This window comes from Antechinus flavipes, chromosome 3 (assembly GCF_016432865.1).
Source record: "Antechinus flavipes isolate AdamAnt ecotype Samford, QLD, Australia chromosome 3, AdamAnt_v2, whole genome shotgun sequence".
NCBI lineage: Eukaryota > Metazoa > Chordata > Mammalia > Dasyuromorphia > Dasyuridae > Antechinus > Antechinus flavipes.
This window is the reverse complement of record NC_067400.1, coordinates 306124124-306144171: the sequence shown is the minus strand read 5'-3', so window position 1 is coordinate 306144171 and position 20048 is coordinate 306124124. Positions and strand designations below refer to the sequence as shown.

The window sequence follows — 20048 nt, the reverse complement described above, 5'->3', positions numbered from 1 at the left end:
CAGGAGACAGCACACTAAGGATTAGAAATTAAAAATCCATCTCATACAAGAAGTAGCAAGAGACTATTCAAGAAGTTAGTATAAACCCTAAATTGGGAAATGAGAGAATAAGTTTTTCCAGTAGTTTAAACATTCTTAAGTCAACTTCCACCCCTTTCATGAAAAATGAAAAAAATTTTTTTACAAAATAAAAAAAATTTTTTTGGATGAAATAGAACCAAGTTGCTGCTTACCACCCACTTCAGCATGATGGTGGTCTCATTGACAGCATCAGTGAAGGTGATATAGGGCCCTGTAACAGGCCTCTCATACACACGGTTACTGTATCCTGATACCATATAGGGTCGGGAAGCAGCGCTGGGCTCACTCTCTCCTAGGATGTTCAGAGCACGGACGCGAAACTTGTATGAGGTACCTGATGGGAAAAACAAACTCACTGGAGCAAGATGCTTGGGATCATGCAATCCCCACTTCTTTTGTAATCTAAAACTCAGACTTGGATGATTTTTTCCCAAGCTTTCCTAACTCATCAATCTAAGATATCAACTGACTGCTCTCCCTATAATTCTAAAAAAATCTTAAAGGCAATAAGGCAACCAATATATCAATAGGCATTAATACCAGGTAGTATTCTAGGTACTGGGATATAAATAAAGGGACAATGTAGAGGGAGAAACATCAAGATTTGTCAACTGAGGAGGAGTTGAGATAATGCTGAAATTACAAACGAAGGAGTCTTAAAAAATGGGGATGCCTTCAAAACAAATAAGGAGGTTTGGGAGGGGGAGGGTCTGGGGAGAAAAATAAGTGGACATACTGAGTTTTGAGATATCTCTGGGAATCCAGTTGGACCTGGTCAATAAAAAACTGATAATTCAAAAGGAAGGAGGAAGAGGAAATGAACATTTATTAAGTAACATCTATGTGAAAGATGTTAAATGCTTTACAAGTATTATCTCATGTGATTTTCATATGGGACATAGGTTCTAGGATTAACCCTATTTTGAGGAAACTAGAGCACACATGTTAAATGACTTGCCTAGGGTCATAGAGCTAATAAATATCTGAGGCTAGATCTGAACTCAGGAGTTTCTCTCTTAAAGCCAGCTTAAGGTATGGATAGAAGCCCAGGCTGAAAGCTTCTTCCTGAGTTCAAACCTGCCCTCAAACCTTCCTAACTCTGTGATTCTAGGCAAGTCACTTAACCCTGTTTGCCTCAGTTTCCTCCTCTGTAAAATGAGCTGGAAAAGAAAATGGCAAACCATTCCAGTTTCTTTGCCAGGAAAACTCCAAATGAGGAAACAAAGTTGTTCAAAAATGAAAATGACTGAACAATAACAACTTCTCATTTCCAGGTCCAAAGCGCTCTCCATCTAGTGTGCTTCAATGTTCTTTTGTCTCTCCTCTGGACTAATAGAGGCCTATCACCCCAAATTGTAAAGAGACTTTTTAAAAATACTCAGATCAGATTAGGGTGAGAAAGGACATTTTGTTTTCTAAGAGGATTCCATAACATTCAGGCAAAACAGAATTATGGGATTTTAGATCTACAGATAGAAGGGACCCCAGAAACTATCTAATACAATTTCCTCATTTTACAAATAAAGAAATGGAGGAAAGTTAAGTGAAAGTTGTGACTAGATCACTAAAGTAGTTAGCCTCAGAAGAACAAGTTGAACTCTAGAACCAGTGTTATCTCCACTGAGGTATCTCAGAAGACAGACTGAAGCAAAGGCATTTTTATTTGCTTCTGTCCTTTTCCTAATAATAATTTTGTGATTTATAATTATTATTATTTTTCAGTCCTGTCGTTTTATGATCCCATTTAGTTTTTTTTTTTTTTTTTTGGCAAAAACACTGGAATAGTTTGCCATTTCCTTCTCCATTTCATTTTACAGGTGAGGAAACTGAAGCAAACAGGATTAAATTACTTGCCCAGAGTCACACAGCTAAAAAGGCTCTGAGGCAGATTTGAACTCAGGTTTTCCTAATTCTAGGCCTGTTGTTCTATCTTCAGGGGTCCTAAAGCCAAGGCCCGTGGGCCAGATGTGGCAGCTGAGGACATTTATCCCCCTCACCCAGGGCTATGAAGTTTCTTTATTTAAAGGCCCACGAAACAAAGTTTTTGTTTTTACTATAGTCCGGCCCTCCAACAGTCTGAGGGACAGTGAACTGGCCCCCTATTTAAAAAGTTTGAGGACCCCTGTAATCTATCGACTACACCACCTAACTGTGCCCCCCATGATAATAGCTAATATTCACATAACACCTTAAAGTTAGCAAAAAGCATTAGATATGCCATCTTATTTAGTTTTCAAGGAGATACTATTAGGTTAATAGGTAATTATAAGGTAGAGGGTTACCAACAGAATAGGGTAGCTTTCATCAGAGCAAATCACCTGGTGCTCTGGAAAGCTGGCATTTTTGTGGGGCTGAGCTTGCCTGGCCCAGCAGACACTTATAAGCCATGTTTGTTTAACTGAACTGACCCCTCGTGACTCCATTCTCCCTACCTTTTTCCAGGCCTGTGATCTCCACTGACAGCCGAGAGGGAGGGATGGCGCTGGTGGCCAGAATCCAGTCCCCCACTTTCTTGAGCTTCTTGTATTCCACTCGGAAGGACTGAATCGGGAAGCCACCATTTCCACGGGGAATCCAGGTCACATACACAGACGTCTCAGAGGCCATGGAAATGGTGGGCCGGTCTGGGGCTTCTGGCGCTAAGGGAAGGGACAAGAAAAAGGTGAGAGAAATTACTCTTCACTGGCATAACTGTAGACTTCTGAGTTGGAAGACCTTAGAAACAAGTTTATCAAAATGAAAACTAAGTGATAATAATAGGCAGTAATTGATAACTTTTATAAAATGTCCTAAGGTTTACAAAACACTTTTCCTATATTTTCTTTCTTACAACAACATGAGGGAGGTGCTATTATTATCTACATTTTATAGATGAAGGAACAGAAGCTAAAGAGCTTAGGTGAAAGCCAGCAAGAGTATGAGATAGGATTTAAACTCAGGTCCTCCTAACTGACCATAATACATCAGTCAGAAGGCATCTGATAAGGAATGGGCTGGGTATATATCAGCTAGTTGGCAACTGTAAATAAGAGGGTTGTAAATTTACATGGAAGAATTCCCTTTATAACACCTCTGACAGGAAATACTATTACTGTCTACACATAATTCCATTGATAACTGGAATAGATTGGCTTAAAACAGAGCAGGACCCTTTCTCAAAACTTGAGTAACATGAGAAGGAGGAACCAGGTCCTTCTACCTCTGCTCTCATCCAGCAGATATCCATCATCCCAATTTCCAGAGAGTAGAATAAAAAAGGAAATATTTTTATATTTATATTTCTAATACACATTTCTAATTTATTTAAATACTTTCCTCCGGTTCCCCACCTCTCTCCTAAGGAGCATTTTGGGACAAGGTTTTGCAGAATCATGGGCCCTTATTATAAAAGACCCAGCAACCTAAAACAACAAAATGGGGCTCTGGGACTGTGAGTCCAATTTGCCTACTTCCTCTTCCCACTGTATATGACTGAGACTCTCCTGTCTCCTTCCCCTCCCCAGCTGTCATTGGCAGAGGCTTACGGGAGAGGCGGCTGTTGTCTAGCTGGTTGTTACTTTGGGTGCTGGCACCTGGATCGTCCCTCTGGATCTGCTGCTCCTTGCTGGCAACAATCTCAGGTTTGGGCCTCCGACCTGCATTAAAAAGGGGTCAAGTTTTGGGAGGAAGGGAGAGCGGTACATCTGTGTTTGAATCTCACAAAGGTGTTACTCTGAAGAAGTGCTGGATGTTCTAAGAAGCTGATGTAAATATAAGGATGGGAAGCAGGAGAAAAGTGGTCAATTCAAGGCCTGGTGCAAAGGGAGCCTGATGTCCTATCTGAACATGCACAGTGTTTTGCCGCTACATTCCACCACACTGAGACCCCTCAAGTTCAACTTTTTCACTTAAGGTTAGCAACAGGAAAAAAAGGTTCTATTTTTACTCAGTTCTGGCGTAGTAGCCAATCAAAAAGTCGCCTCCAATCCCAGAACAAGGGTTAAGGGGATAAGAAACAGTCATAGAATACTTGTGCATGCCTTGAACCCTGAACCCTAAACCCATGGGCAGAACCCTTCCCTTACACAAGAGTATCAGCCCAGAGCGAGGGGAGATTGCAAGAGGCAAAAATCCTGCTCATGGCTATACTCTAGGAATGGTACTTTCATTAGCCAATACCCTGTAAAGAAATAATAACCAATGTTGTAAAAAATTCCTCAATTAGCACCTCAAATCAAAGATTCTTTCCTCTCTCTCTCAGACACAAACATACACTTATTTTATTTTAAATTTATGGAATAAAACATTTCTATAACAGTATAATAAAAAAGATTATTATACATAAAAATGAAAATTTATTATGTACAACTTGCTATTCCTTTTAAATATACAAAAAAGTTATCTTATAAATTTATTTTTTTCTCCCCCCCCCATCCTGGAAAGGATTGCACAAATAGGTGTATATGTATGTGTGTATATGTATACACACACACACACACACACATATATACATATATGTATACACTTATTCTGTACAAATTCCTACTTTCAGTTTTTTCTTTCTTTCTTTCTCTGGATGAAGATAGCCTCTTATGTCCTTTATAGTTAATCTGGGTGTTTATAATAGTCAAAATGACATTCATTCAAAGTCATTTTTAAAACAATATTGTTGTTATTATGTACAATATTGTCTTGTTTCACTCATTTCTCTCTCTCTCTCTGAATTTTGTAAATTACATATATATAAATATATGTCTGCATACATATGCCACATATACCTATATAGTAGGTGCTTAAATCTTTTGGGAGGAATTGTTTTAAAGCATGACAATTTTATGATGCTGCTTTACTTCTAGCCCTTTATAGTAAAGAAAGGGGAAACAGTCGGATTTAAAGCTCTGTAGAAAATTATAAAACCAGCAATGGAAACAAGATATCCCATCAATCTGGGGACTACATTTGGCAAAGCACATGAAGAGGGTAAGTAATTAACAACACAGATCCCACAAATAGAAATACCAACTATACAGAAAGGGAACAGCCAAGATTTTCATGAGAAGGGAGGGAAAGAGAAATTCCTCCCTCACATAGGGAAGAGCCCTTCATTAGTCCCCAGGGATGATGCCCCAAAGCTAGCAAGGGAGCATATAACAGTTACCAGTTCGAAATGTGACCATGGCTGTCTGTCCCTCCCCGGCACAATTGTAAGCTGCCATTTCAACTTCATACAAGCTTCCAGGATCCAATCTGGTCAGTGTCAGGCGGTGTTGGTTAGCTGGAATACCTGAGATGGTCCACTCATCAGAAGAATTTGTAACCTGCTGGAGAAAAGGACTTACTTAAGGTCTGGTCTTTTCTGAGGTTTCTTCTAAGTGCCTTTTGGAGTGAAAGAACTCACTAAGGAAAAAGATAGGATTGCAGGGATTTCTTGGAAAGGAATAGTAGAGAAAGGGGGATAATGATCACAGTCAGCAAGGTCCTGTAACAATTTTCATAGAAGCAGACTCAACCTATGAAAAATTATCTTACTGTTATTTTATAACTAAAATAGTTTAGAAAATCAGAGATCTGACACTACGCATGTAATCTGAACATACCAACTTTTCTCTAAACCAGGGCTTCTTAAACTTTTTCCACCCGTGACCCTTTTTTGCCCAAGAAATTTTTCCATGACTTCCATCTCAAATCTGAGCCGAGATATTTCTGGCTGCTTTTGTGCATGCACCAGTGCAAAGTGTGCATGTTGTGTATTCAGAATTAAGGTTGCAGTGAAGTCATACAATACAATACAGGCAAACACTGTCACAAACACCTCGGATTCATTATGTGCTTAATTTTGAATTCATTTTTGGTCAGTGGGTTCAAAAACCTTTTTACTATTGTCAAATTTTTCATGAATCTCATATGCAGTAATGTGACTTCTTTTTGGAATCACAAGTTTTGCTCTAAACTATCTTATATCGAGCTGCCAAAATAGTTTTTCCTAAAGTATAGGTCTTAGATTGTCACTTTCCTGTGACTTCTTTTCAAGAATAAAATTTAACCTGATTCAGACTAGTTCCAATGATCTTGTGATGAAGAAAGCCATATACATCCAGAGAGAGAACTGTGGGAATTGTGGTTCACAACATATTATTTTTACTCTTTTTGTTGTTGTTTGCTTGCATTTTATTTTCTTTCTAATTTTTTCCAGTTTGATTTGATTTTTCTTGTGCAGCAAGATAATTGTATAAATATGTATGCATATATTGGATTTAACATTTATTTCTACCATGTCTATTTGCCATCTAGGAGATGGGGAAAGGGAAGGGAGGGAAATGGGACACAAGGTTGATGTCGAAGAATTATCCATGCATATGTTTTGAAAAATAAAAAGCTTTCATTAAAAAAATAAAAAAGAATAAAATTCAACCTCTTTGCCTTGATTCTTTACAATTTGGATCTAGATTTTCTTTCCAGGCATTTCATACCACTCCCCTTAATAATCTAATTGTGTGATCTTGGGCAAGTCACTTACCAGCTAATCTTAATGTAGCTCTTACTATGTGCCAAGTATTATGCTAAATGCATTATGATCATTCTCTCATTTGATCCTTACAACAACCCTAGGAGATAAGTGCCATTATTATCCCCATTTTAAAGAAGAGGAGACTCGAGGCAGATAAAGGTTAAGTGACTTGAGCAGAGTCACATAGCTAGTAAGCATCTGAGGCCAGATTTGCATTCAGGCCTCATAATTCCCAACCCAGGGCTCCATCCACCATGCTATCTCACTGCTCCTAGACTTCAGTTTCTTTACTTATTATTAAAAAAAAGAAGTTGGATTAGATGATCTCCATGGCTACTTCTGTTCTAGATTTCTATGATTCTATATGGTCTACATCCCATCAAAATGATCTAATTGCAAACATCAGAATTCAGCATTTCCTCTTCTATTTCCTATGCCTAGAATGCCTATGTGGTGCTACTTGAGGCAGTAAGGCATAGCACACAGAACACTGGACTTAGGATCAGGTAAATCAATTTAAAATTCTCAGTCATTTACTAGCTGTGCAACTCTGGGAAGACTGTAACCTCTCTGAGCCTCAATTTCCTCATCTGTGATTTGAGGAAGTTGGACTTCATAGCCTGTTAGACTCCATTCCAGCTCTAAATTTACAATACTTTGAATTACCGAAAGTGAGGGATTTCTACTGAAAAGCATAGTCAGAATTTGCCAAGGAGGAAATGACTGGTAGGAAAAGACTTTTATCCCCCAGTGTAATATTACCAAAGAACAAAGCCCACCATTCAAGGCACAAGGATGTTTTAGGCTGAATATCAGTTTTTCTTCATTTGTGCCAAAAGGGTGAGGTTTTCATAAGCTGAGAATCCCCAGTGGTGTTGGAAATCCAAACACGGTAGCACAGGGAATGTGCAAGATGGACCGGGAAAGGAAACGTGCTACACACGTGTGAAAAAGCAAAACCTGTCAGGATGATTTCAGTTTCCTGTTGTGGAGGGGAGCATGGAAAAAGAAAACCTAACGTGTTCACTCTTGTGTTTTTCAACTTTTTGTCCGTCATAATCTTAGACACAAAGACTCTCAAGAAAGAAACTTTGTTTCTGCCTTATCAGTAACTGTTAAGAACTCTAGGAGCACCTGAGCCTTTGCAGCCCAAGAGAGGATCCCCAGAGCCCCTCAGAGCTGCTTCTCCGGCTTCCCCTGATCCCCTCAATCTTTCCCTCTCAGTCCCCATACTTTCCCTGGGCTCAGCAATAAAAAAAAATTAATGTCAAGGTAATTAGTCACTGTCAAACACGACAAGAAGATAAATTGTCAGAGTGCTGGCATTTCCAGATCACCAGAGCCTGGTCCCTGCCAGTGTATTGCTCAGTGGGACAGCTTTGGTGGCTACATAAATACATTAAAAATATTATCCTTGTCAACCTCAGGTCTTTTTGCTTGGGGACCAGGGGAATTTTGTTTCCTCCTCTCCTCCTATCCATTTAGTATAGTCCTATGAGAGGGAGGAGTCCAATTACACAGGAAAAGGAATTCTGGGGCACCTTCTTCTATGCAAAACTGCCTTTTTTTGAGACTTTTGTATTTGTTTTCTCATTAGTCTGATTGCTGCAAGGCATTGACTTATTAGGGGTTAATAGGATGATGCATTTCTGGGCACCTAAAAAGGTGACAATGCTGTTCAGTCATTTCAGTCATGTCTAATTCTCTGTGATCATATTTAGGGCTTTCTTGGCAAATTTTTCCTTTGGAAACCATAGTTTGGGACCAAAAGGACAATGTGATGTTTTGGAAAAAGCACTGAATTTGGAATCAGGAGGATTTAAGTTTAAATCCTGACTCTGCTAGTGAGCAAGCTATTACTTCCCTGTGCCTCAGTTTCCTCAGCTATAAAATGGTGACCTCTATGGTCCCTTCCAACTCTTTTCTATATAATCATTGCTACTCTGCAGATACTCTAGCAATGTCAAACTATTGCTATTGAAGTGGTTTGTCATTTCCTTCTTTAGCTCATTTGACAGATGAGGAAACTGGGGCAAAGTGACTTAGCCAAGGTTAAACAGTTAGTGTCTGAACTCTGTTTCAATTGATAAATGATGGACAGAAGCAGCTACACCCAAAGAAAGAACACTGGGAAATGAATGTAAACTATTTGCATTTTTGTTTTTCTTCCCAGGTATTTTTACCTTCTGAATCCAATTCTCCCTGTGCAACAAGAGAACTGTTTGGTTCTGTAAACATATATTGATTGTATCTAGGATATACCGCAACATATTTAACATATATAGGACTGCTTGCCATCTAGGGGAGGAGGTAGAGGGAGGGAGGGGAAAAATCTGAACAGAACTGAGTACAAGGGATAATGTAAAAAAAAATTACTCTGGCATGGGTTCTGTCAATAAAAAGTTATTATATTAAAAAAAAAAACAGTGTCTGAAGCTGAATTTGAACTTAGGTCTTTTTGACTTCAAGTCTAGTTCCTTTATCCACTGAATCACCCGGCTGCCCGAATGTAATCTCCTTGCCTTAAGTCTTCTCACTCCAGTCTATCTTATACTCAGCTACCCACCCAATTTCCCTAGAATGCAGGTCTGAGCACATCAGTCACTTATTTAATAAACTTACTATATCATTAGCCTATTAATAAATCTTCCTATCACTTACAAGATCAAATATAAAATTCTAGGGCAACCTAGTCTTTTCTTACCTTTCCAATCTTCTTTTAATCTGGCATTACCCTTACCAGCTATATTATCCTGGGCAAGTCACTTTTTTGACTTAGTTTCCTCATCTATAGAATGAGCTACTAAGTGCCTGAGGCTGGATTTGAACTCAGGAAGATGAATTTTCCTAACTCCAAGTCCAGTTTGCTATTCATTGCAACATGTACCTGCCCCTTACTACTCCAACCAAATGTGTGTGTAAACAATTTGTGTGTATATAGTTGCTTGCCTATTGTACTGCCCATTAGATTATAAGCTCCTTGAAGGCAGGGATCATTTTTGGTCTTTTTTTTTGCATCCTCAATTATTAGTATATTGCTTGAAATTAATAAATGTTGACTTCTTCTGAAGAGGAAAAAGTATCATTAAGTGGAGAACTTGCTGAAAAAGTTTTTCAAGAAAATGCTTGTTCTCTTAAGAAAAAAAGCAAGAAATGAGAGGGGGAGAAAGGGAGAAAAATTTGGAACATGAAATTTTGCAAAGGTGAATGTTGAAAACTATATTTGCATATATTTGGAAAAATAAAATACTATTTAAAAAAAACAGGAAAGTTGTGTACATAGAATGAAGACAAATGTTCTTATGGATTCTTAAAAAGAAAAAAAAACAACTAGAAAACAATGGAAATCTCCTCTGAAGACAAATAGTTATCTTTAAGTAGTGAATATATCTTCAGCCTTACTGTGTTGATTATAATTAATACTCCAGAAAGTTGGGATAGCCTTCAAGTGGCAAACTTCAGTGAGGATGAGATGGATCGGCATAGATGTAATAATATACTTCTACAAATGAGTCAAATGGCTTTCTCCCCAAGGATCTGCTGAATATTCCCTCGACAGAGAGTCTGCTATTGAAAGAGGAATACTTGAGGTCTGAAATAGTACAGTCAGTTTATATTTTACAATACCTGCTGGGCAGCGGTAGAATTAAAATTCAATTCCAAAAATTGTGGAAGAACACTTTAAACTTTCATAGAAAACACACTTAAAACAACTGGCTTGTGTTTTTCTGTCTCCAAGGACAGTTTGCCATTGCTAGAATATCAGCAGAATACTAATGATTATACAGTCAAGAGTTAAAAGGGATCATAGAGATAATCTAATCTAATGTAACCATTTTATAGATGAGGAAACTGAGGTACAAAGAAATAATAGTTTGCTCATTAACATAGGCAGGATTTAAACTTAAGGTCTTCTGATTCTAAATTCAGTGCTCTTTCCAAAATATCACATTGTCCCTTTGATCTCAAACCATCTAGAGTGGTTTCAAAGGGGAAAAAATATGATTATTAACAGATGTTGACCTAATAATAATAATAATAATAATAGTACATTTCCCTGTGTAATGTTGTATGGATTTACACAATAGTTATAATATACGATTATAATAAATTGTAGTATGTCACTTCTGGGAAAAATAAAAGTTTTGAGTAGACTAAAAACACGGCTCTTTTCTGAGTTTATTAGACATTCAGGTGGCTGCTCCTTCATAATTGTGGTACCCTAGCCAACTACAGCTCTTTTGACTGATAAGCATCAACAGTTTTGAAAAACATTAATTCTACTTCCCAATTTTCTGTTGAGGGTGCCATATTCTTCCTAGGTTTGTAATTTCCATATCACCTTTCATTTTTAGCATCTCTCACAATGACACCTTTTCTCCACCCACACAGCTACCCCTAATATGGTCCATATCCTGATAGTCTGGTTGTTTGGGTTCTGGCGGGGCGAAGAAGGTTGGGATAGTCTTCAAGTGGCAAACTCCGGTGGGGATGAGATGGAGATAGATGTAAGAATATACGACTCCAGAAAACTCCCTGTCTGTGAAACCTTGTGGGGTTCTGAGCAGGTACTTAAGACAAGGGAAAAAATTGGTTGTCAAGTTTCTTATAGCATCATTGATTTTAGAAATCTTTAGAAAGAGGGCATCATTGATTTTAGAAACTCCCCAGCAACAAAGCCGGGGTGAGTCCATCTCCACCTCAACACTGCGAGGTGGGCAGATGGACCAGGAGAACCATACCTTGCGGTGTTTCACCAGGTAGTACAGGATTGGGGCTCTGTTGCCACTTTCATGCCGAGGTCTCCACACCAGCTCATAGTAGTCTGTCTTAGATGTCCTCGGAGAGCTGAGGATGATGGGAGCCTCTGCCGGAGACACCTGCCCCTTGGCAGTGGGGCACTGTAGGGAGGCAGGCAGGGTTGTTGGCCGAGGCCTCAGAAGTGTCCTGTCAGGGCTGCTAGGCCTAGCAGGTGGTGTGGGAGACTGAGCTGATCCAAACTTGGCCTCTCGCCATGGTTTCAGGGTTGTTCCTAAAAACAAAAGAGAAAAGTAGATGCGAGGAAGAGCCATTTTAAACGCACCTACTTGCCTGAGATTGTTAGAACTTGCCTTTACTGGACATATTTGCTTGAAAATAGAGAAAAGAATCAAAGGGAACCAGGAGACTTGGAAAGTGAGACTTTGAAGCTGTGATATGGAAAATAAAAATTATAATAAATGAATATCAGTCATATGTGACTTTTCATGACCCCACAGACTATACTATCCATGGGGTTTTCTTGAAAATAATCTAGAGTAGGCGTTCATATTTTAAAACCTATGTTTGCCATTTCTTTCTCTAGCTCATTTTCATACAAGGAAACTGAGGTAAACTGGATTAAGTGACATATTCCAGGGTTACACATAAACTGAAGCCAGATTTCAAGTGAGGTTTTCATGGCTCCAGGCCCAGCTCTCTGTGCACTCTGGTGCCAGTGAATTATACTAATCTGTACTATGCTCCTCTGTAACTAAATAACACCCAGATTTCTGCACTGTCCAGTCAGGCTCCTTCCTAAGATGGGAAGGAGTGTTATGATACTATGTCACTGGAGAAGGTGTGTCTGAAATGCTTTCCTTAGACAGCCCAAGTTACAATGCACAGATTGTGTGGCTCATATGATTCATGAGTATTTGTAGCAAAAGGTTCTTCTCTCTTTCCTTTTAAGATGATAGACGCCCAAATATTAAAATTCACCAAATTTAGATTAAAGTGTATAAAAAGCCTAATGTGTCCACAGCACTGTACTAGATCCTAGAAGAGTTATAAAGATCAATAGAAACCTATTTCTGTCTTTACAGAATATGTAATTTTTAAAGCTATATATCAAAAGACATGAGTTCAAAAACCAGGTCTTTCATTTAGTACCAATGTGGCCTTGACTCAGTTTTCTCATTGGTGAAATGAGGAGGTTGGAGTAAATAAAGGTCCCCTCCAAATTTACCTCTATGATCCCTTTCCTCACAAAAACACTTAACCTTGTCCAGCATTAATAGGGAGTAATTAGAAAGGGACTGAGGAGTGCCATTATTCTTTAAGAGTCATTACTATGGAATGCTCAGAAATTTTTGTCCTATTCTATTGAAGTAATGAATAGAAGTAAGTCGGGGCAGCTAGGTAGTATAGAGTGTAGAAGCTGAGTTCAAATACGGCCTCAGACACTTACTGGGTGTATAACCACAGACATGTTATCTAACCCTGTTTATCTCAATTTCCTCATCTGTCAAATGAGTTGGAAAAGAAAATGGCTAAGAAAACTCTAAAAGGGATCATGCAGAGTCAATTGAAAAATTATTAGGCAACAATAACAATAGGTTGAGAATAGTGTGAGCTAAGTCTGTAGGACCACAAGAAATTAGAAATCAATACGATGATCAATTCTGATGGACATGGCTCTTTTCAACAATAAGATGATTCAGTCCAATTCCAGTGGTCTTGTGATGAAGAAAGCCATTTACACCCAGAGAGAGGATTGTGAGAAATGAGAGTGGATCACAACATAGTATTTTTGCTTTTTTTATTGTTGTTGTTTGTATTTTATTTTCTTTTTCATTTTTTCCTTTTTGATATGATTTTTCTTGTGCAGCAAGAAAATTGTATAAATATGTATGTATATTTTGTATTTTTGCCACGTTTAACATATATTGAATTGCTTGCCATTTAAGGGAAGGGGTGGGGTGAAAAGGGAGAAAAATTGGAACACAAGGTTTTGCAAGGCTTAATTTTAAAAAAATTGTGCATGCATATGTTTTAAAAATAAAAAGTTTTAATTAAAAAAAAGGAATTAGAAATCAGCTGAAAGTAGATGGGAATGAGCAAAACAACACTTTCCTCATGATGCCTTTCCCGCTCAAACTGATCAGTACCTTCCTTATACCATTCACAGCAGTTATTATCTGTAAAATGCATTTTTCAGAATTTGAGATTTATATGCAATTCAATTGTCTATTGTAGGCTGTCTCATATTGGTTTCTAATTACACACACACACACACACACACACGTTCTTTTTCCATTAATCTTGAATTATTCATGCATATAATTCTCCTTTTTACATCAAGATCCCCAAACCTCCTCAAAATGATGATTAGCTTTTAACTAACACTTGTTTAACTACATTAAACTGAGGAGATTGGTTATCTTTTCTTTACTCTACAAAGTTAAAAGTAAGCAATGAATAAAATAGAGATGAAAATGGTGTAGCCAAAAGCAGATGGGATGTTTTGGACCAACTCACCTGGCCGGGCTGTCTTCAGCTGTGCCATAGCCTGGGCACTTCCAACTTCATTCTCTGCCATGCACTGGTACACCCCATCATCCTCAGGACCTACGCTTACCACCCGTAGGGCCTTACGGGAGAGACGCAGACGCTGGCTGGAGGCAAGGGGCACAGCATTTCTCAGCCAAAGCACTGAGGGCTGAGGATTCCCCCGTACTTCACAGGTAAATTTGGCGCTCTGCCCCCATGGGATGATTTGCTGGGATAGTTCCATGGTGACTTCAGGGGGCTCTTCATGGGGGGAAAAGGAAGATTACAATGGTTACAAGAAGAAGAAATCTGCTACTTCTCCCTATGCTTTAAACTGAATGATATTGGAAAAGTTAAAAGAAGCTGGCTCTCATGAAAACTTTGTTATACTCTGATTCCAGAGTTCCTACTCTGCTACTTGTTCACTGTACAACCTGAGGACCTGACAATGTGAGCCTAATTTCACTCATCTGTGGAGGGGAATAATAGTACAAGGAAGGGAAAAGACAAAAATGAAGGTGGAACTCACCAAACACTTGGACATTGTAGAGTATGACTGCCGCTCCTGGCTCTCCAACTCCATTGTCTGCCATGCATCTGTAGCTTCCAGAGTCCTCCTCACTGGTAGTATCAATTAGGAGATTGCTGAGCAGGAAGCGGGTTTTGTTGTAGCCCACAATATTGGATCCATCCTTAGCCCAGGTGACTCTTGGAGGAGGGATTCCACTAGCCACACACTCCAGAATAAGGCTCTGGCCCTTGGTCACAATGATGGTCTGAGCCTCTGGGGGGTAAATTATCCGGGCAGCTTCAGCAGTAGAGCCTGAGATGATAGAGAAGAGAAAACAAAAGCACAGAGTCTGTAACCTACTGTTTTCCAAAAGAAATAGATATAAAGTCAGTAATGTTGTCCCGGTAAGACTTGAGAAAATCAATCTTGAAACACTATCCCAATTGTTAGTAACAAACTCTCGGCATCTGAGCCACCTGAGATTGTATTCCCAGGGAAAGCAGAGGTCAGTCCTGAACCTCCAGCCCCAGGAAAAAACGTGAGTGTACCATGACTATCCTCACAGAGCTTCTGACTTAATAAGCACTGCATCAGAGGACCTGGTTTCAGAATTCCACTTTGCTCCTGACTAATACTAATACACTTGGAAAAGTCATTTAACTTCCTACTACTTCACTTCTGTGAAATGAGAGCTTGGATCAGGTAATTTGTAGAAGAGGGTCTCATTTTTTTTTCTTATGGATCTCTTTGATAATCTGATGAAACTTATAGACTCCTTTACAGAATAATGTTCTTAAATGCATAAAGTAAAATATATGGGACTACAAAGCAGTCCAATTTTATTCCCCACCAGCTGTTCTGCTTGATCCTAACTCTATAAACATCATCTCCCTGCCCCTCATGATTCTTGCTGTTCAGTCATATCTGATTCTTCATGACTATATTTTGGGGCTTTCTTGGCAAAAGTACTGGAAGAATTTGCCATTTCTTTTTCCAGTTCATTTCATAGATAAGGACATTGAGGAAAATGGGATTAAGTGACTTGTGCAGGGTTACTTAGCCAGTAAGCATCTGAAGCCAGATTTGAATGTCTCCCTGTCTCCAACCTGGCTTTCTGTAGTCCGTCGTGTCACTGAATCTCATCATGAAGAATCTTTAACTTTGGTACTCATTACCTTTTCAATATCCTCAATGGCACAAAAAATTCCCAAAACTTCCTTTTATAGACAGCTCAGAACTTCTCTAAGTTCCTTGAGAGTAGGGGCTCTTTCTTTTCCTTAGCACCTAACACAGTATCTGGTTTATAATAAATGCCTGATAAATGTTTTAGTTGATTATTGACTACTGACTACAGTTACCAAAAATGTAAGTTTTTTTTTTAAGTTCACAGAACTTTGGTCAAAACTCCTAATAAGAAATCCAACTTTATCTTTCTGATGCTATGATCTTGGTCCTCATGAAACATAGATAGTAAGCTTTTCTAATTTCTAATGCTGTTTTAAAATCCCTAGTAAGATCTCCAGCTTTATCTTTCTGATCCTATGATCTTGGTCCACATGGAACATATATAGTAAGCTTTTCTAATTTCTAATGCTGCACAAGAGTAATTGGAACAAGGACTGAGAAACATAAGTCCATTATAAACTTTTTCATTTCTTCTACGTAGGCATAGCAACAGGGGAAAAAAATGGAAACTTTTTGTTTTGTGTATAACTACTACTCTCCTCCTTCCCTGAAAAAGATATCTATGAATTTCTGGTAGTATGATGGGAGATGCTGGCTCCTTATTACAGCTCCCAGAAAAGAGGTGCAAAGAGTGAACTGTTTTAGGAAGAGGTTCAAAATACAGCCTCTCACTGGGAACATGGCTTCTTAAAGATGAAGGCATTGATAAAAAAAACCCAAAAAAACAAACAAGCCCTCTAGCCTCTCAATCTTGGAACACTGAGCCTACATTGCTATCTGTGGCTTTCTGAGGAGTGCCATTCTTTGCCTACTGAGACAGGATTGCAGAAAAAGGAGAGAATAAGTTCTCAGGCTCCTTCCCTTTTCCTTCCCTCTTCAAAAGGTGAAGCATTCCCCATCCCCAGAAGAACCAGGTTCTCTTACGTCGCACACGAAGCCGATCGCTGGAGACAGAAGTTTTCACTTCCTGAGTCACAGGATTATATGCAGCACACTTGTACATCCCTTCATCTTCCTGGCTGGCATTGACAATCTGGAGGTTTCCTGATGGCATGATCAGGTAATTGTCTGTCAAAGAGACAAGAAACAGATAGGACTTCAATTCATGAGTTTTGCTTTGAGCAAGGCAAAGCACATTTTTAATCTCTCTATCATAGACCTAGAACTAAGAGGGACTTCAGAAATAATCTAGTCATTTGACAGATGAGAAAACAGAAGCTCAGGAAGATGATCAAAGTTCCACAGATATTAAGCACTGGATGCAGATCTCAATCCACAGCCTTTGACTCCAGTGTTTTATCTATTTGACCAAATTGTCCCTCTTTTTTCCCAATCTGTTCCAAATAGGGAAAAGTTGAAAAGGCAATAAGAAAACTCAATAATTACATCTGATTCCCTGGAATGAATCTTCTAAAAATGGAGAAAAGGGAGAACATGTAGTGTAGTTAAAAAAAAAATAGACCACTGGGAAAATACATGCCCTGCTCACTTCACAGAGTTGTGGCAAAAATTAAATGAGATAATGAATGTGAAATCACTTTGAAAAACAGTAAGTGTTATAAAACACCCTACCAGTCATGCCTGGGCCAGCTCAAATGCCATTTCCTTCATGAGTCCTTCTCTGAAGCCCTTTGCCAAAATGATTTCTCCCTTCTATGTGCTTCTATAGCGATTCCCTAGTAATGCTCCTCCAGAATTACCACAGACTCTATTTTATATCACAACTACTTAAATACAAGCATTATTTTCCCCGACTAGAATGTAAACTCCTTAAGGGTAGGGTCTAATTTATCTTTGTATGTCTGCCAGCATATCATCTTATCTTTGTATCTTTACCACCTCAGCATCTTATACAAAGCAAGCATTTAACAAACATTTGTTGCATGAATGGATGTAATTTAAGCCATCATTGTTATGTCAGCTCAGTGAAACTCTGCTTTTCTTAAAACACCACCCAGAGGAAGCTTATTCTTTAGGGTTCCTTTCTCTCTGGGATGTGGGCAGTGGACCCCCAGTCTGGCGTGATAAGGTTTAATTAACCAGGGGCAGATTCTCCTATTCCTTGACGACCCAACTGCCACTGTGGCTTTCAGCGTCTTTCTGTAGGTGAGATACTGACTTGTCAGTTCCCTCTTTGTTTTGCTTTTCTTCCCGGGGAGAGGGCTTTGTCCCTGCAGCTCCAGACAAGCCACACCAGGAGACATGTGGGAGTGAGGCAACAGCCCCAGGTGTACTGGTGTTAACAACAATTCAGTGAGGTGAATGGGGTTCCTATAAGTTTTCTGGGGCTGGAATAAGCTTTGGGGAGAGGTCTGGCTGTCTAGCTTCCGCTGGTGGCAAGAGAGAATTAAAACTCTTCCTCCCCTCATTCCCTGCCTGTGCCCATCCCATCCCCATCTTAGGAAAAATACATACATATGCAGACACTCATATACACACATATACATAATTCACAATACATATATATGTACAATACAAATGTACACACACCATATATGCATACATACATATACCGATATATATATATATACACACACATGTATCATGTGGATATATAAGTAAATATTACATACAAATATATTATATATATATATATATGGAAAGAACTTGGTAATAAGGTGAATAAAAGCCACTAGGAATCTTGATCATCTTTCCCAAGAATTTTTTCATAGAATAGGCCATTTTTACAAACAAAGACATCTATCTTGGCTTGTGATAGTCTGTATCTCCCTATTTCTCTGAACTGACACTCAATTAACCAACAAGAATAAAGACCTGCCATGTGCCAAGCATTGTGCCGGGCATACAAATGCAAATGTGAGACAATCTCTGCTCTCAGCAACCTGCCAGTCTACTCCAAGGAGACTTATCTTTGTGTCCAGATAAGTAAACACAGAATTTATAGCTAAAGAAGATTACACAAAGATTTGGGGGATGATAGGTGAGGGGAGACCAAGAATTCAGGAACGACTGCTTAAAAGAAGTGGCCCTTGAACTGACCCTTTCCCAGGGACAAAGGTAAGGAAGACAGCACATTCTAGGCATAGAGGAGAGTCTGTGTGGTTTGAAGAAGCCAGAATTGCCACAGGAGGAAATGGCGTTTATGTCTCTACTACATATACCCTCTTCACTGTGTTATGTGGCTGGCAACCAGGATTTCTCCTGGAGACTGTTTTAGTTTTTTCTTCTATTCTGTAAGGCCCTTAGGGTCACATCATGGCAGCAAAGAACACTGCATTTGGGGTTCCATTACTCATCTTCGTTCTATGGGGCCTTAAACCAATTATTTGTGCTTTTCAGTCCCCAGTTTTCCCATTTATAAAATGAGAAGGTTGAATTAGATGGTTTTTAAGGTTTCACATTACTCTATAAATTATAATCCTATAATGATGGCTATGTGGCCGATGGGAAGTTATGAGGCCCAATATTCTATCCAGTATTTCACTTAGGTGCCTCTAAGATTAACAAAGAAAGAACAATCCAACATATCAGAAACGATTGGCAATGATATTCAAGAAACTATCTTTTGCCCTTTCTTTGTATCCCTAGTGCTTAGTACAGTTCCCAGCACAGAATAAACACTTAATAAGTGCTTATTGATTGATTGGTAGTAAAAAAAAAATAGAAACAAAATGAGTGTATCGATTGGGTAATGGCTGAAATTGTGGTATATGAATATAATGGAATATTATTGCACCATAAGGAACAATGACTTATGAAGGATTCGTGGAAATAGGGAAAGAGTTGCATAAAGTGATACAAAGGGAAGAAAGCAGAAACAAGAGAAGTGAGTCAAGACACACAATGATGATAATAATGTCAAGGGTAATAATGAAGGGCATAAGACAATCTCTAGATTTAGAGAACTGATAAGGAAACACATCTTCCTCTTAGTAAAGAAGGGCTATTATGAACAGGGGGCTTAGTGTATCTTGTCAGAAGTAGATGCAATGTCAGAAGGCTTTGTTTAAATGGTTTTTCTTCATTACAAAGAAAGTTTGTGAGTGGGTGTGTGTGTGATTGTGTGTGTGTGTGTTAGGGAGGGAGTGCTCAGCATCATTTTAGACAAGTCTATCCATGTTTCAGTGAATCCCTCATATTTGTTGTTCCTTATGGTGCAATAATATTCTATTACATTCATATACCACAATTTGTTCAACCATTACTCAATTGATACACACCCATTTTATTGCCATTTTATCATCAATCAATCAACAATAATTATGATGTAAAAACAAAAAGAAAATAATAAAGTTCTTAAATAAAATAAAAGGAATGATCGTGAAATTCCAGCAGCTGTGAAGAAACCAAAAACTACTTCAGGGAAGGAGCTTTCCATGGTGTGAAGAAAGGGCCCTATATTTGTTTGGCACCAGAGAACCTAGTTTTGAATCCTAGCTCTGTTTTTTTACTATTGAGACAAATCAGTTCATATCTCTCTCATTTCTTATAAAAATTATGAGTGAAAAAGATAGATCTATGTCCTACCATCCT

At 38.7% G+C, this 20048-nt stretch overlaps 1 protein-coding gene across 3 annotated transcripts in view; it reads right to left on the bottom strand.

Moving 5' to 3' along the window:
- Nucleotides 1–20048, bottom strand: part of BOC (BOC cell adhesion associated, oncogene regulated) — a 97745-nt gene that overhangs the window by 8744 nt on the left and 68953 nt on the right. For 2 of the 3 annotated variants that reach the window (XM_051985301.1, XM_051985303.1), the window contains exons 6-13: nucleotides 16479–16622; nucleotides 14388–14681; nucleotides 13847–14119; nucleotides 11311–11600; nucleotides 5219–5381; nucleotides 3606–3716; nucleotides 2514–2720; nucleotides 234–415 (exon numbers count right to left, since the gene is read on the bottom strand). In XM_051985301.1, the coding sequence (XP_051841261.1) occupies nucleotides 234–415; nucleotides 2514–2720; nucleotides 3606–3716; nucleotides 5219–5381; nucleotides 11311–11600; nucleotides 13847–14119; nucleotides 14388–14681; nucleotides 16479–16622 (1664 nt within the window). The remainder of the gene's footprint in view (nucleotides 1–233; nucleotides 416–2513; nucleotides 2721–3605; nucleotides 3717–5218; nucleotides 5382–11310; nucleotides 11601–13846; nucleotides 14120–14387; nucleotides 14682–16478; nucleotides 16623–20048) is intronic. The other variant, XM_051985302.1, reaches the window with a different exon arrangement.